The 16,578-nt window shown below is 42.1% G+C and overlaps 1 protein-coding gene across 1 annotated transcript in view; it reads right to left on the minus strand.

The window, feature by feature from the left end:
• Positions 1–779: 779 nt before the first annotated feature.
• Positions 780–16,578, minus strand: part of LOC122924379 (proline dehydrogenase 1, mitochondrial-like) — a 152,103-nt gene continuing 136,304 nt past the window's right edge. The window contains exons 13-14 of the mRNA XM_044275405.1: positions 7,730–7,818; positions 780–1,516 (exon numbers count right to left, since the gene is read on the minus strand). Of these exons, the coding sequence (XP_044131340.1) occupies positions 1,326–1,516; positions 7,730–7,818 (280 nt within the window). The 3' untranslated portion in view covers positions 780–1,325. The remainder of the gene's footprint in view (positions 1,517–7,729; positions 7,819–16,578) is intronic.

Below are 16,578 nucleotides of genomic sequence, written 5' to 3' on the forward strand. Positions count from 1 at the left end.
CACCAGACAGGTCGGCACCTTTTCCTATAGTGTGTAAGCACGGTCACCGCTACTGGTTTGCAGGGTGGTCGTAATCCCTGTATACAAGCAGTGTATAATGTGATAGAAAAATTAATCCAGCCAGGAAAGGAAGCAATATGGATAATCACAATACATTAATAAATGGCTTGTGTTACCTTTCTCTACATGATAAATGCCATTTGCTGAAAGGACACAACCCCATTAAAGCCAGGGTCATAAGTATACCAATATGTTTTAACCCTAAGCAACTAATCAGTTTTCAGCTCTTAAACTGCAGCCAGAAGCTGCTTATGAGATGTAGTCTGCATTGTCTTTACCGTGTACATCCCGGAAATATAAAATCTCGCTCTCTAACTTTTAATTTAAGACGGGTAAAGATGACACCCATGATTGTCAGCACAGACACAAAGTCACTATACACTAAAGATCCAAATATCTAAAATAAGGGCGTGCAGTGTGATTACCCTATTCCACTGATATATGTAATACGGTCCCCATATCATTTTAAATATATCCTCTGAATAAATCCAGTTCTATTTAATGTTCAGTAAAAGGTTTCTTTGATACATCTAGACTTGTAGAGAATACATCATACAATTATCAGAGAATACACAGAAACTAAGTGTTAGGGACCATTCACACGTCCGTAATTTGGGTCTGCATTCGTTCCGCAATTTGCAGACCCATTCACTTTCATTGGGGCTGGAAAGGATGCGCATTCACATTTTTGGAATTCGCATCAGTTTTTTCGGGATCCGCAATTCCGTTCCTGAAAAAAATAGAACATTGCGGACCAGAAAAGGCATTTTCTATTATAGTGTCTGTGATGTGCGGTCTGCAAATCACTTACTGATGTGTGAATGGACCCTTAGAGGTATCATGAATGTACGGCAGTTTTCTGGTGTGAAAAGTTGAAAACTGTTTGTTCACAATTTCTTCAACACCAAAATGTTTGTGCAAGTTATATTACTCTGTCGCCTTGTAATAAATTAAGCTCAGCCTCCGGCAGAGTGCCTGGTTATCATAGACCAGCGTATGTTTTCAAGGTTTGAGGAGCAGCGACTAGATCAAATATCCTGTTGTAAATGAAAATGCCTAATACACAGGCAAAAGGTTCCCTAAAGGTAAGTGCTTTGCTTAAAAATGACATTACAAATGTTATTTCATGTTTGATGCTCAACAGCAACCCATAATGTGCTTCTATCAAAGCAAACAGATATCTTGTCCATTACTATGGTTATAGAGAATTTACGTCACATATATATAGCCATTTTGTCAGTTCCACCACAGGTCAAAAGGTCCCTCTAGAACCTAGGAGCATAGAAAAGGTTGCCAGTTAGCAGACGTCTCTTGAACTCCCTCCAGAGAAGCTCCCGCTCTCTAGCAGATCCTTTCATGACGCTTCGGTTCTCCTGTGCTCTTCTGGACAGGTAAGGTAGAACTTCATTAACAGGTCCATAGGGAACATACTTATATACAGGATACCCTGCTTGCCCTGCAACAGGAATTAAAGAAATAATCACCAATAAGGACAATTTGATATTAGCTATAGAGAATATGTCATTTGTTGTAGAAACCTAGCTGAAAATCTCAAAAACAAAAAGAACAAATACAATAGGAGAAGCAAAGTTTCGCAAGAGTGAAGTCCGGGAAATACTCCAGCCACATTTCCTGACCTGAACTTACTGCATTATAGATCACAATGATGCAGTAAGTGTCAGCCCAACACCAGGTCTAAGGTGCTTTGCTGAAATGTTGCTGTTTGTACAGTACAGTAGACCCGCAGTCAGGCTGGAACTCACAGCATCACAGGTCTGTCTTATCTGTAGTTGGTCCTGTAAATGTGGCTGTCACAAATTTCCTGAACTGCAAATGCGCAAGTTAAACTGGCCTACGACAAAATTTTCATATGGATGAAGTCAAAACCTAAAAAGATGGAGGATGTCTCAGCTAGGCTGTTATAAACTTTTGGGTAGGAATAATCTAGGTATGCAGCGATGTTACAGGTCAATAACGTGGTACATCATACAAATATATTTTGTACATGCAAGGTACTGTAAACTTATGTTGGGGAGTGGGGATGTCACACATGTGGTATCGCCGTACTCAGGAGAAGTTGGGCAATGTGTTTTGGGGTGTCATTTTACATATACCCATGCTGGGTGAGATAAATATCTCAGCAAAAGACAACTTTTCCCATTATTTTTTTATACAAAGTTGGCAATTGACCGAGATATTTATCTCACCCAGCATGGGTATATGTAAAATGACACCCCAAAACACATTCTCCAACTCCTCCTGAGTACGGCGATACCACATGTGTGACATTGGAAAGAAGACACCCCAAGGTATTTTGTGATGGGCATAGTGAGTTCATGGAAGTTTTTATTTTTCATCACAAGTTAGTGGAATATGAGACTTTGTAAGAAGAAAAAAAAAATTAAAATCATCATTTTCCGCTAACTGGGACAAAAAAAATAAAATTCTAGGAACTCGCCATGCCCCTCACGGAATACCTTGGGGTGTCGTCTTTCCAAAATTGGGTCACTTGTGGGGTAGTTATACTGCCCTGGCATTTTAGGGGCCCTAATGCGTGCGAAGTAGTTTGAAATCAAAATCTGTAAAAAATGGCCTGTGAAATCCGAAAGGTGCTCTTTGGAATGTGGGCCCCTTTGCCCACCTAGGCTGCAAAAAAGTGTCACACATGTGGAATCGCTGTACTCAGGAGAAATGGGGAATGTGTTTTGGGGTGTCTTTTTACATATACCCATGCTGGGTGAGAGAAATATCTCGGCAAAAGACAACTTTTCCCATTTTTTTATACAAACTTGGCATTTGACCAAGATATTTATCTCACCCAGCATGGGTATATGTAAAAGGACACCCCAAAACACATTCCCCATCTTCTCCTGAGTACGGCGATACCACATGTGTGACACTTTTTTACAGCCTAGATGCGCAAAGGGGCCCAAATTCCTTTTAGGAGGGCATTTTTAGACATTTGGATCCACGACTTCTTCTCACGCTTTAGGGCCCCTAAAATGCCAGGGGAGTATAAATAGTATACCCCACATGTGACCCCATTTTAGAAAGAAGACACCCCAAGGTATTCAATGAGGGGCATGGCGAGTTCATAGAAAAAAAAAATTTTGGGCACAAGTTAGCAGAAATTTTTTTATTTATTTTTTTCTCACAAAGTCTCCCTTTCCCTTTCATGGACTCAAAATGCTCCTCAACGAATACCTTGGGGTGTCTTCTTTCCAAAATGGGGTCATTTGTGGGTTGTTTGTACTGCCCTGGCATTTGAGGGTCTCTGCAATTATTACATGTATGGCCAGCATTAGGAGTTTCTGCTATTCTCCTTATATTGAGCATACGGGTAATGAGATATTTTTTTTTCCGTTCAGCCTCTGGGCTGAAAGAAAAAATGAACGGCACAGATTTCTTCATTCGCATCGATCAATGTGGATGAAAAAAATTTCAAAGCATATGAACAGCGCCGCCCCCTCAGCTCATATGCCTCGGCAAATGTATCTTTTACTGCAGAGGAGAAATCTCGTCTTGCAGCGCCGCATACACCAACTTTTGTGTAATCTGACAGCAGCGCAATGCTTCTGTCAGAATGCACATCAGTGCTACAGCTAGTCGATCGGTTGGTCCACCTGGAAGGTAAAAAAATAAATTAAAAAACCAGGCCGCAACGCAATAAATTTATTAAGTTTATAATAACATTTGAACAGAACATATAAACTTTATTTAACTTTTTGAACAGAACGTTAACTTTTTTGCATACCGGTGATTTTTTATTTTTTTTTTTACCTTTATAGGACAAACCTCTCCTTCCCCATGGGACAATGTGCAAAGCGCAAATCAACCCAAAGATGTGGCGAAGTACATTATGCACTTTGTCCCAGGTGAAAGGAGAGGTTTGCAGCAGCTCTGTGTGAATGGGCCCTAATAGCCCTGTGTGCCTGTCCTGTGAGATGCAATCCCCATGCCAAGTGTACCTGTGTGTGGTACTTCCGGAAACACTCCCCTAAGCATAGGGCAGGGTGGTCAGGGCAGTCAGGACAGAAATAGCGTGCGTCACGCCTTATTCCACTCCTGCTACAGACAACATTATTTCGGGGTGGCGGTCGGTTTGAGGTACCAGCAACGACACTGGGGAAATGTCTCTCATGTAGACGGCTCACTACACTGGTGGATGGGGCCACGGAACCTCCTGGATACAGGAGGTTCTCGATGATTTCTTCCTGAAATTTGAGGAAGGATCCTGTTCTCCCAGCCTTACTGTAGAGAACAAAACTATTATATACAGCCAATTGAATTAAATATACAAACACCTTCTTATACCAGCGTCTGGTCCTGTGGGAAAGTAGATAAGGAGCCAACATCTTGTCATTCAAGTCCACCCCTCCCATGAGCGAATTATAGTCGTGGACACAGAGGGGCTTTTTCAATGACACTGGTTGTTCGTTCAATTTAGATTGTCGTGTCTGCGTGAATGGAGGAGAGTATGTAAACGTCACGCTTGTCTCTCCATTTCACCGCGAGGAGTCCTTCATTACACAAGGCAGCCCTCTCTTCCCCTTGCAAGACGGGTGGTAACAAGCCGTTGGGGGAAGCCCCGGCGACTAGGTCACGCGGTGCCACAGCAGCCAATCTGTTCTAGGAACAAATGCCTGAAGAGGGGCACACTTGTGTAGAAATAATTGTCCACATAAAGGGTGACACCAAGTACCAGACTGTCTTCCCACTGCTCCCCAGGTAGTCAGGGCAACCGACCGGCTCCAGGGTCTGATCTTTACCCTCATAGATCCGAAATTTGTGGGTATAGCCTGTGGCCCTTTTACAGAGCTCATACAATTTGACCCCATACCGGGCGCGCTTGCTTGGGATGTATTGTTTGAAGCCAAGGCGCCCGGTAAAATGTATAAGGGACTCGTCTACACAGATGTTTTGCTCAGGGGTATACAAATCTGCAAATTTGTTGTTGAAGTGGTCTATGAGGGGCCGAATTTTGTGGAGCCGGTCAAAAGCTGGGTGGGACTCTGGGATGGGACGTGCTGTTGTCGCTAAAGTGCAGGAAACGCAGGATGGTCTCAAATCGTGTCCTGGACATGCAATGAATTGGGTTCGTGGACCAATATGACCGCAATTCATGCTTTTTGGTTAAGCCCATGTTGAGGAGAAGGCCCAGAAAAATGTTAAATTTGGAAACTTAGATTTCTCGGGTTTCCACCAGAAAGACTGGGCATAATAGCTTCCCGGGTTGGCGGCTATAAATTCAGTGGCATATCGGTTTGTTTCTGCACAACTAAGTCCAAGAGCTCCGCAGTCAAGAACAGCTCAAAAAACCCCAGTGCTGAACCGATCTGAGCTGTCTCAACCCGAAATCCTGACTGGGCGGTGAAAGGGGGAACTACTGGTGTGGCTGAAGTTGGGGGCTGCCAATCAGGGTTTGCCAACACCATCTACGGGCTTGTCTGTGCGGTGGCTGCGACGGGGGAACTAAAGCACGTGCCACCGTACCAGCTTCAACTGCCCTTCTGGTGCTCGCCACTTCACCATGTTGTACGGCAGTGCTGGTACTAGGTCCAGGATGGGCTGCGCTGCTGGTGTATGCCTCACCACGTAATCCGACAGCGCCAGCACCACTCTGCTGCCCTTGAAGCGGATCCTGCGCAACCTGTGGTCTAGCAACACGGGGCCGGGTACGCCTGGTGCCATCAGGGACCTCAACCTCCTCGTCCGAACTTTGTGTCAGACTGCCACTGCTTTCTACAGGTTCATATTCTGACCCGCTGGATTCGTCAGATGAGGGTTCCCATTCCTCATCCGACTGGGTCAGAAGCCTGTAGGCCTCTTCAGAAGAATACCCCTTGTTTGCCATTTGGTCAACTAAATTTAGGGGGTATAACCTGAGACTACCCAAGAAAAAAAGCAAGCCCGTCTTACAAATGGGAGGCTAGCGAAGTACCGGAGGCCGCTGCGATTGATAAAAAATTATCAAAACAGATTTTTTTTTTTATCGCCGCAGCGCTTGTAAAGTGATTGTGCAGTGATAAAAAAAAAAAAAAAAAAATTTCACTGCGGCGGACCCGCGGCAGAGACCCGCGGCACGTGTATGCGATCAGCCATACATTTTCCCCTTCAGATGCCGTGGTCAAATATGACCACAGCATCTGAGCAGTCCAGGAGCTGAAGCCGCACGCTTCTGCTCTGGTAACAGCGTTTCCCAGCTGAGATCCGTGGACCTGTTACATTGCTGAAATAGCCCGAAGCCTCAAGGAGGCTTCGGAGTTTATTTCAGGAATATATACAGGCCATTAGGTGGCAGCATTGTATTGTTATATTGCAAATAAAGTGTCCAATGATGGCTACATATACATTAATCAACACAATGGGCAATCCAATGATTGCCAGTTATTGTCACCCAAGGTGACTTAGAAAAAGTAAAAAAAAAAAAAAGTTTACAAATATAAAAAAAAAAAAAAAAATAGTAGTTCAGTGATCTCAAACTGTGGCCCTCCAGCTGTTGCAAAACTACAACTCCCAGCATGCCCGGACAGCCTACAGGTATCAGCCTACAACAGGGCATTGTGGGAGTTGTAGTTCTGCAACAGCTGGAGGGCCGCAGTTTGAGATGCCTGTAGTGGTTCAACTCACCCCCTTTCTTTAAAAATAAAAATACCTAACCAATAAAACAAAATAAACATCATGGGCATCGTCGCGTGCGAAAATGCCCATACAATTAAAATAATATTAATGGCATATGGCGTAACGGGAAAAAAAATAAAAACAACCAATTCGCCATTTTTTGGTCACTTCAACTCCCCAATAATTTTTTATTTTTTTTTATAAAAAAGTGATCAAAAAGTCACACACACTTCAAATTGGTATCACACAGCCCCGTACACATTATAAGGGTCACATATATGGTGATATTTTATAATCGTACTGACTTGGAGAATGAAGATAAGTAAATTTTACCGCATAGTGTACAGTGTAAAAAAATAAAAACTTTTGTCATAATTGCATTTTTTCCCCAATTCTACCCTATTTGGATTTTTTTTCCGCTTTCCACTACATGGTATGCAACCGTAAATTGTGCCATTAGAAAGTACAGATGTAGCAGGGGTAACACACACTCTTAATTTCTTAACTCATCGCATTATCTTGAAACAAAAGCCATTAAAAAGCAATTGCTTAACGCATTTAGTTTAGATAACATGTCTCATAAAGCATGTGTATTAACCCTGCTACATCCGTACAACAAAAAATAAGCCCTCATAAGGCTATGAGAATGGAAAAATTAAAAAAAAAAGTTAGGACTATGGCAAGACGGGGAGTGAAAAACTAAAAAGCAGAAATGTAAACTCTCAGGGTTCTCTAAGGGTTAAAGGAAAAACAACCTGATACCTTTACATTTACAAGGATACTGAATTTAATTTAAAATCAATAACTGTATGTATAGTAAGTAGCCATTTGGTAGGAGAGAAATTAGCAATGAAGTTACTCTCCAGAAAAATGCCTTTTGCATTCTCCCCACGACTAGTATTTTCCCCCCAAAATCTCTCCAATTCGGAGCACCTCCAGAAATTACATTACATGTGCTGGTCACTTAAATATAGTAATTTTTTTTACCTTTTCGATTACTTTTCTGCTTGATTTCTCTTTAATGAAGAAAATCAATTTTAATACTTACCAAGAGGAAAACTTATCTGGTCGCACATTCCCAGCAACTGTCCGAAGTATACTTTTTTCTCTTCAGGACAAAGACCTAGTTCATTCATTCTGAAGAAAAGACATTAAAAAAAAACTGTTCAGCCATTGGAAAATGCATACAGTAGTGTTCCAAAAAACTGCAGGGAGTTTAAAAAAAGCAAATAAATTACAACATTATAACAACTTTTATTTCCATAAAAGCCAATTTGCTGGAAAATAATACAATTCCAAATCAAAACAAGAACATTTATCCAGTTTGTGTTAATTTACAGAAAGTAAAGAAAACTGAACATTAGGCTGTTCAAAAAATAGCAGTGGCAACAGTTTTCTATAAAAACTTAATGTATAAACTGAAAAAAAAAAACGTTTGAGATTTTACTTCACTTTGAATACTGAACTAACATTTAGTGGTATAACCATCGTTTGAGACCTGCTTGACATCTGTGTTGCAAGCAGTCGACCAACTTCGGACACCTCTGAACAGGTATCCCAGTCCAGAATCCATAGTTCTTCTGCATTTTGGGGTTTTGCCTCATAAACCAAATTCACCCCATTAAGTCCTCTATGGGATTTAGGTCAGGGGATTGGGCTTGCTACTCTATTACCTCAATCCTGTTTGCCTGTAATCAAGATGTTGTTTACTTACTGGTGTATTTGGGGTCATTGTAGTGTTGAAACACCAATTTAAATGGCATTTCTTCTTCAGCTTAGGGCAACATGATCTCAAGCATTTCGATATATTCAAACTGATCGATGATCCCTCATAAGCGATAAATTGGCCCAACCATAGTATGAGAAACATCCCCATATCATGATTTTTGCACCAGCATGCATTACTGTCTTCACAGTGTACTGTGGATGAATTCAGTGGTCAGGGTAGTCTGACAGTCTGCAGTCACTAGACCCAAAAATAACAATTTTGCTTTCATCAGTCCACAAAATGTTTCTCTATTTCTCTGTGTTCTTTGACCATTTTGGCTATTCTTCGACCATTTGAACAGTAATTCCCGCTTCCTTCTATGTCTTTTAGGTTTTGGTTGCCACTCCAAGGAATCTGAGATAATTTTAGCTGAGCAGCCTATAATTTGCTGAACATATGGGGGTAGATTTATCAAAACTGGTGTAAAGTAGAACTGGCTTAGTTGCCCATAGCAACAGATCAGATTCCACCTTAAATTTTTGACAGCTCCTTTGGAAAATCAAAGGTGGAAATTGATTGCTTGCTGTGGGCAACTAAGCCAGTTCTACTTTACACCAGTTTAATAAATGACTCCAAAAACCTGTAAAACCTTTGCAGAATTGCTTTTAAAAATTTTTTTTATTCCAACATATTAGGATTTTTTTTCCCGCTACCCACTACATTGTATGCCATATTAAATGGTGGCATTAGAAAGTACAACTTGTCGTGCAAAAAACAAGCCCTAATACGGCTCTGTGAATGGAAAAATTAAAAAGTTATAGCTCTGGGAAGGCAAAAACGGAAAATCACTGCATCAGGAAGGGGTTAAAGGGAGTCTGTCACCTCCATATGGCCATATACCAGGGGTACACAACCTGCGGCCCAGGGGCCACATGCGGCCCTCAATACCATTCTATGCGGCCCCCAGCCATCTGGTAGCAGACATGTATGTCTATGTCTTGTGGCTGCTCACATGAATCTTTCATGTATTGTCCCATTAGATGGGAGTACTAGAAGTGTAACTAGACATTTAGAATATATACTGTATGTTCAATATGCCATAAATATAGTATTTCACTTGGTAATACCCCTTTTAGGCTACTTTCACACTAGCGCTTGATCGGATCCGTTCTGAACGGATCCGATCATATTAATGCAGACGGAGGCTCCGTTCAGTACGGATCCGTCTGCATTAATAACTTAGAAAAATTTCTAAGTGCGCAAGATGCCTGCGCGGATCCGTTCAGACCTTCAATGTAAAGTCAATGGGGGACGGATCCGCTTGAAGATTGAGCCATATGGTGTCATCTTCAAGCGGATCCGTTCCCATTGACTTACATTGTAAGTCTGAACGGATCCGCTCGCCTCCGCACGGCCAGGCGGACAGCTGAATGCTGCAAGCAGCGTTCAGCTGTCCGCCTGGCCGTGCGGAGGCGAGCGGAGCGGACAGCTGATGCAGTCCATTCAGACTGCATCAGGGCTGGACGGAGGCGTTCGGGTCCGCTCGTGAGCTCCTTCAAACGGAGCTCACGAGCGGACCGACGAACGCTAGTGTGAAAGTAGCCTAAAGATTATTTTCGGCCCTTGGAATTGTTTCAGGTTGACAATGTGGCCCCCAAACAGAAAAGGTTGTGCACCCCTGCCATATACAGTGCTTACATGGCTCTGTAGCACACCTATACAGGATTGTAATGGTACCTATGTTCTTTTCTTTAGACTTGCACCAGCAGGAAAAACAAAGTTTAATTCATATGCAAATGAGCACTCGCAAGTGCCCAGGGGCGGTGTTCTGTGTGTAGGTGCCCAGGCTGCTCTGCCTTCTTTTCACTTTACTCCTCCCCAGTCTCTGCCTTTGCCCACCCTCCAAGTCTCTTGCCTCATCGATAGGTCCGGACTTGGAGGGCGGGCAAAGGAAGAGGCTGGGGAGGAGTAAAGTGAAAAGAAGGCAAACTGAACGCCGCCCCTGGGCACTTGCGAGTGCTCATTTGCATAGAAATTAAACTTAGTTTTTCATGCTGGTGTAAGTCTAAAGAAAAGAACAAAGGTACCGTTACAATCCTGTATAGGTGTGCTACAGAGCCATGTAAGCACTGTATATGGCCATATGGAGGTGACAGACTCCCTTTAATAGCCTTTTCTGCAAGCAGATTATCAGTGAAACAGTGATCCATGTAAAATGCCTTTCGATCAGCTGACTAACATAAGCATGCGGTGGAAAAAGAATCTTTTGTTGGCAGCACATTGTCCTGTGTAAACAGGGAATATGCTGTAGACAATAATGGCAACAATGGGCACATACAGTCAGGTCCATAAATATTGGAACATCAACACAATTCTAACATTGTTGGCTCTATACACCACCACAATGGATTCGAAATGAAACAAACAAGATGTGCTTTAACTGCAGACTGTCAGCTTTAATTTGAGGGTATTTACATCCAAATCAGGTGACCGGTGTAGGAATTACAACAGTTTGCATATGTGCCTCCCACTTGTTAACGGACCAAAAGTAATGGGACAATTGGCTTCTCAGCTGTCCCATGGCCAGGTGTGTGTTATTCCTTCATTATCCCAATTACAATGAGCAGATAAAAGGTCCAGAGTTCATTTCAAGTGTGCTATTTGCATTTGGAATCCGATTCTGTCAACTCTCAAGATGAGATCCAAAGAGCTGTCACTATTAGTAAAGCAAGCCAGCATTAGGCTGAAAATACAAAACAAACCCATCAGAGAGATAGCAAAACCATTAGGCGTGGCCAAAACAACTGTTTGGAACATTCTTAAAAAGAAGGAACGCACCGGTGAGCTCAGCAACACCAAAAGACCCGGAAGACCACGGAAAACAAATGTGGTGGATGCGCAAAGAATTCTTTCCCTGGTGAAGAAAACGCCCTTCACAACAGTTGGTCAGATCAAGAACACTCTCCAGGAGGTAGGTGTATGTATGTCAAAGTCAACAATCAAGAGAAGACTTCACCAGACTGAATACAGAGAGTTCACCACAAGATGTAAACCATTGGTGAGCCTCAAAAACAGGAAGGCCAGAGTAGAGTTTGCCAAACGACATCTAGAACTGTGAAGGGTTTTTTAGAACATCATCCTATGGACAGATGAGACCAAGATTAACTTGTACCAGAGTGATGGGAAGAGGAGTATGGAGAAGGAAATGAACTGCTCATGATCCTAAGCATACCACCTCATCAGTGAAGCATGGTGGTGGTAGTGTCATAGCGTGGGCATGTATGGCTGCCAATGGAACTGGTTATCTTGTATTTATTGATGATGTGACTGCTGACAAAAGCAGCAGGATGAATTCTGAAGTGTTTCGGGCAATATTATCTGCTCATATTCAGCCAAATGCTTCAGAACTCATTGGACGGCGCTTCACAGTGCAGATGGACAATGACCCAAGCATACTGCAAAAGCAACCAAAGAGTTTTTTAAGGGAAAGAAGTGGAATGTTATGCAATGGTCAAGTCAATCCCCTGACCTAAATCCAATTGAGCATGCATTTCACTTGCTGAAGACAAAACTGAATGGAAAATGCCCCAAGAACAAGCAGGAACTGAAGACAGTTGCAGTAGAGGCCTGGCAGAGCATCACCAGGCATGAAACCCAGCGTCTGGTAATGTATATGCGTTCCAGACTTCAGGCTGTAATTGACTGCAAAGGATTTGCAACCAAGTATTAAAAAGTGAAAGTTTGATGTATGATTATTATTCTGTCCCATTACTTTTGGTCCATTAACAAGTGGGAGGCACATATGCAAACTGTTGTAATTCCTACACCGTTCACCTGATCCAGTCTGCAGTTAAAGCATATCTTGTTCGTTTCATTTCAAATCCATTGTGGTGGTGTATAGAGCCAAAAATGTTAGAATTGTGTTGATGTCCCAATATTTATGGACCTGACTGTAAATGATCCAATCCTCCTTAAACTACCGCCAATTGACAACTGACTGTACTGTCGACTGGTACCAATTACTGCCAATGTAAAAGGACTCCTACTCTTTTGATGAAAAGTTGGGACGGAAATGCTTACTCATCGCAGTAATTATGCTGTGAATATCATGAAGACACTTTCATCATATTGTAATAATATTGTAATAAGTCTGCTACCCTTTTCTCTTTAATCAGTAGAAGTGGTTGTTCTCAGCCATAACCAAATCAATGCCATGGCCTTTCTAGAGGTGGCCGCACACTTTAGCTGTTGGATGAATGCACATGCAGGTGACAGCTATACCGCTTGACCATGATGGTTGTGTATGTGTTCTCAATAGGGAGAGGGGAGCAAGTCACACCAAACACTTCGGGTGTTTGTGAGAAAGAGAATGTCATGTATTATAGGATGTATAATTATATAAACTGTCTGCTTGTGTTATTTCCAGCGCTGGTGGCTGCTGAGAACAGCAGATCAGTGGGGATTCTGAGTGTTGGACCCTCACCGACCTGATATTGATGACCTACCCTGAGGATCAACATCTAGAACCTGGACAACCCCTTTAACTGTAGAAGCACTTTCCTCTATAACAGAGCTCAATAAGGCCTTCTTGAGAAATGATAGCTTGAGAGCAGCTTAGGATTTTTAATATATACAAGAACACTCTCCTTTTAATAAAAGGCAGGGCTTTAATCTGCAAAAAGAAATCAATATAAAACCAAAAAAAAGAAAAACTGAATAAGCAGACTTTATTATTACACTCATGCATTAGCCTACTTAAATCAAGCACATTAGGCATTCACTGAAGAATAATTTGATTCAGAAGACCTGGAGCTAGAGTAAGCAGAGTAATAATTCCATACCTTGTGTGTTGTACCTGATGGATCAGAAAGGACACATTAAACAAGAATTGTGGTGACTACAATTGTCCTACATGGTATGAGTAATGAGACTGTAAGTAGCTTCTGTCAGAGCATGAAGATAATATTAGCATAAGTCACATGCAGTCCCTTGTACACACAATTCCCAGTTCATAATAGATTTAGGGTTTAATCACTTAGTGACCAGCCTGTTTTGGGCCTTACTGACCAAGCGATTTTCTTCATTTTTTAATTGTCGCCTTCCAAGAGCCATAACTATTTTATTTTTCCATCTACTGTATGTAGCTGTATAATGCCTTGTTTTTTTAACCAAAACAAGTTGTACTTTTGAATGGCGTCATTATGGGGTACACATAACATTCTGATTAACTTTTATTAACTCTTTCTGGGAGGGAGATGGGGGAAAAAAAAAACTGCAATACTGCCACATTATAAATTTGAAGGTGTTCATTTTTCAGTATAAATAAAAAAATTATTCTCTGGGTCAGTACGATGACAGCGATACCAAATACATATAGCTTTTTACGATTTACTACTTTTTTTTTTATAATAAAACCCCTTTTTTTTAGTAGAAAAAAAATAAAATCTTTTCACATAACTTCCACAATTAATTTTTTTAAGGAATGATTTACATGATATTTGTGTAGTGTGGGTCGTTACGGTCACCGCAATACCAAACATGTGGGGGAGATTTTATTTGAGCAATTTTTTTCATTGAAAAAAATAAATAAAAATAAGGTACCGTATTTTTTACCTTTTAAAATGCACCTGCCTATAAGAAGCAGCTAGGTTTTAGGAGGAGGAAAATAAGAAAAAAATATTTTTCATTAGATTTCAGATCAGACCACCAACCCGCAATGTTAATCAGACCCCACCTGAGATCAGATTCCCAATTTAAATGACCCCTAGACCTTAGATACGCCCCAATATGAATAACCCCCTCATTCAGACCTCAGCTCAGACCTCCATTGTGAATGATCCCAGACCTCCGGCTCTCCACTCCTCTTCTTCCTGCAGTGCCCTGCGACCAAATGCACACAGTGTTAGGCCAAACAACGCTGACGTACTCCCACTGTGCGCAGTCACAGAACAGCGAGCGGCTGGGGACCAGGAAACGGTGAGTACAGAGCCCGGGGAGAGCTGCATTCACTGCTTCGCAGTCCTCTGCTACTAATGACCGCTTCGATAATGGAACTGTCCAGTAGTATTTGCCCCATAAGACACACTGAAATTTTCCCCTCACTTTGGGGGGAAAATGTGCATCCTTAGGGGCGAAAAATACAGTATTTTTTATCTGAGTATTTTTATTACTTTTTTAACCACTTAATAGATCCACAAGGGGACTATAAACAGACAATCTTTTTATTGGTTATAAAATACAATGCCCTATACCTATAGTGCACTGCATTTTAATGTCAGTGCTGTGCTGACATTGACTAGCAGGCTTTGCCAGAGAGGGGCAGCCTGGAAGAGAACACTCAAAGCAGGCTCCACTCCCTGTCACCGCTTACAAGTGGTGGGCGCTATTAGAAATTAAACAGCCCGGATCAGGCTAACATGTTTAAATGTTAGCTGCAGAGAAAAGATGGAGTTTGCCTAAAAAATAATAAAAAGTAATAACTAAATTCTCTTGCAGAGGACATTAATGCTTCTTGCATAATCTATAAACACCTATTTTCTGTTCATCATGGATTTCAATTCACTATTGTTTTTTTTATATAATATGACAGGAACAACTGAAGAAAACATTGTATCAATGGATTCACAGTTAATAATGAAACTACTGTAGATTTAAAGAGGACCTTTCACCAGAATAAAACTTCTAAAGTAACTATACAGGCATGTAGAGCGGCGAACAGGGACCCCCCTGCACTTACTGTTATACCTGGGCGCCGCTCCGTTCTCCCTTTATTGCCTCCGGTATCTTCATAGTTAGGCTCCACCCAGGGAACCTGCCGGCGCCTCCTTCTCCCATGCTGCAGCGCTGGCCAATCGCAGCGCTCAGCTCATAGCCTGAGAGGCTTTTTTCTCTCTCGGGCTATGAGCGCTGCGATTGGCCAGCGGGGAGAAGGATTTCCAGAAAGTGTGCTATAATTGTTTAAAACAAAATTAAGCAGGTGCATAAATTTGGGCACCACAAAAAAGAAATGAAAATCAATATTTAGTAGATCCTCCTTTTGCAGAAATTACAGCCGCTCTAGAGTCTAAACGCTTCCTGTAGGTTCCAATGAGAGTCTGGATTCTGGTTGAAGGCATTTTGGACCATTCCTCTTTACAAAACATCTTTAGTTCATTCAGGTTTGATGGCTTCCGAGCATGGACAGCTTTCTTTAAGTCACATCACAGATTTTCAATTATATTCAGGTCTGGGGACTGAGATGGCCATTCCAGAACGTTGTACTTGTTCCTCTGCCTTAGTGGATTTTGAGCAGTGTCTAGGGTCGTTGTCTTGTTGAAAGATCCAGCCCCGGCGCAGCTCCAGCTTTGTCACTGATTCCTGGACATTGGTCTCCAGAATCTGCTGATACTGAGTGGAATCCATGCGTCCCTCAACTTTGACAAGATTCCCAGTCCTTGCACTGGCCACACAGCCCCACAGCATGATGGAACCACCGCCATATTTTACTGTAGGTAGCAGGTGTTTTTCTTGGAATGCTGTGTTCTTTTTCCTCCATACATAACCCCCCTTGTTATGGCCAAATAACTAAATTTTAGTTTCATCAGTCCACAACACCTTATTCCAAAATGAAGCTGGCTTGTCCACATGTGCTTTAGCCCACCTCAAGCGGCACTTTTTGTGCTGTGGGCGGAGAAAAGGCTTCCTCTGCATCACTCTCGCATACAGCATCTCCTTGTGTAAAGTGCGCCGAATGGTTGAACGATGCATAGTGACTCCATCTGCAGCAAGATGATGTTGTAGGTCTTTGGTGCTGGTCTGTGGGTTGACTCTGACTGTTCTCGCCATTCGTCACTTCTGTCTATCCGAGATTTTTCTTGGTCTGCCACTTCGATCCTTAACTTGAACTGAGCCTGTGGTCTTCCATTTCCTCAATATGTTCCTGACTGTGGAAACGGACAGCTGAATCTCTGAGACAGCTTTCTGTATCCTTCTCCTAAACCATGATGGGGAACAATCTTTGTCTTTAGGTTATTAGAGAGTTGTTTTGAGACCCCCATGTTGCTACTCTTCAGAGAAAATTAAAAGAGGAGGGAAACTTACAATTGACCCCCTTAAATACTCTCTCATATAATTGGATTCACCTGTGTATGTAGGTCAGGGGTCACTGAGATTACCAAGCCAATTTGAGTTCCAATAATTAGTTCTAAAGG

Source organism: Bufo gargarizans, chromosome 1 (assembly GCF_014858855.1).
Source record: "Bufo gargarizans isolate SCDJY-AF-19 chromosome 1, ASM1485885v1, whole genome shotgun sequence".
Lineage (NCBI taxonomy): Eukaryota > Metazoa > Chordata > Amphibia > Anura > Bufonidae > Bufo > Bufo gargarizans.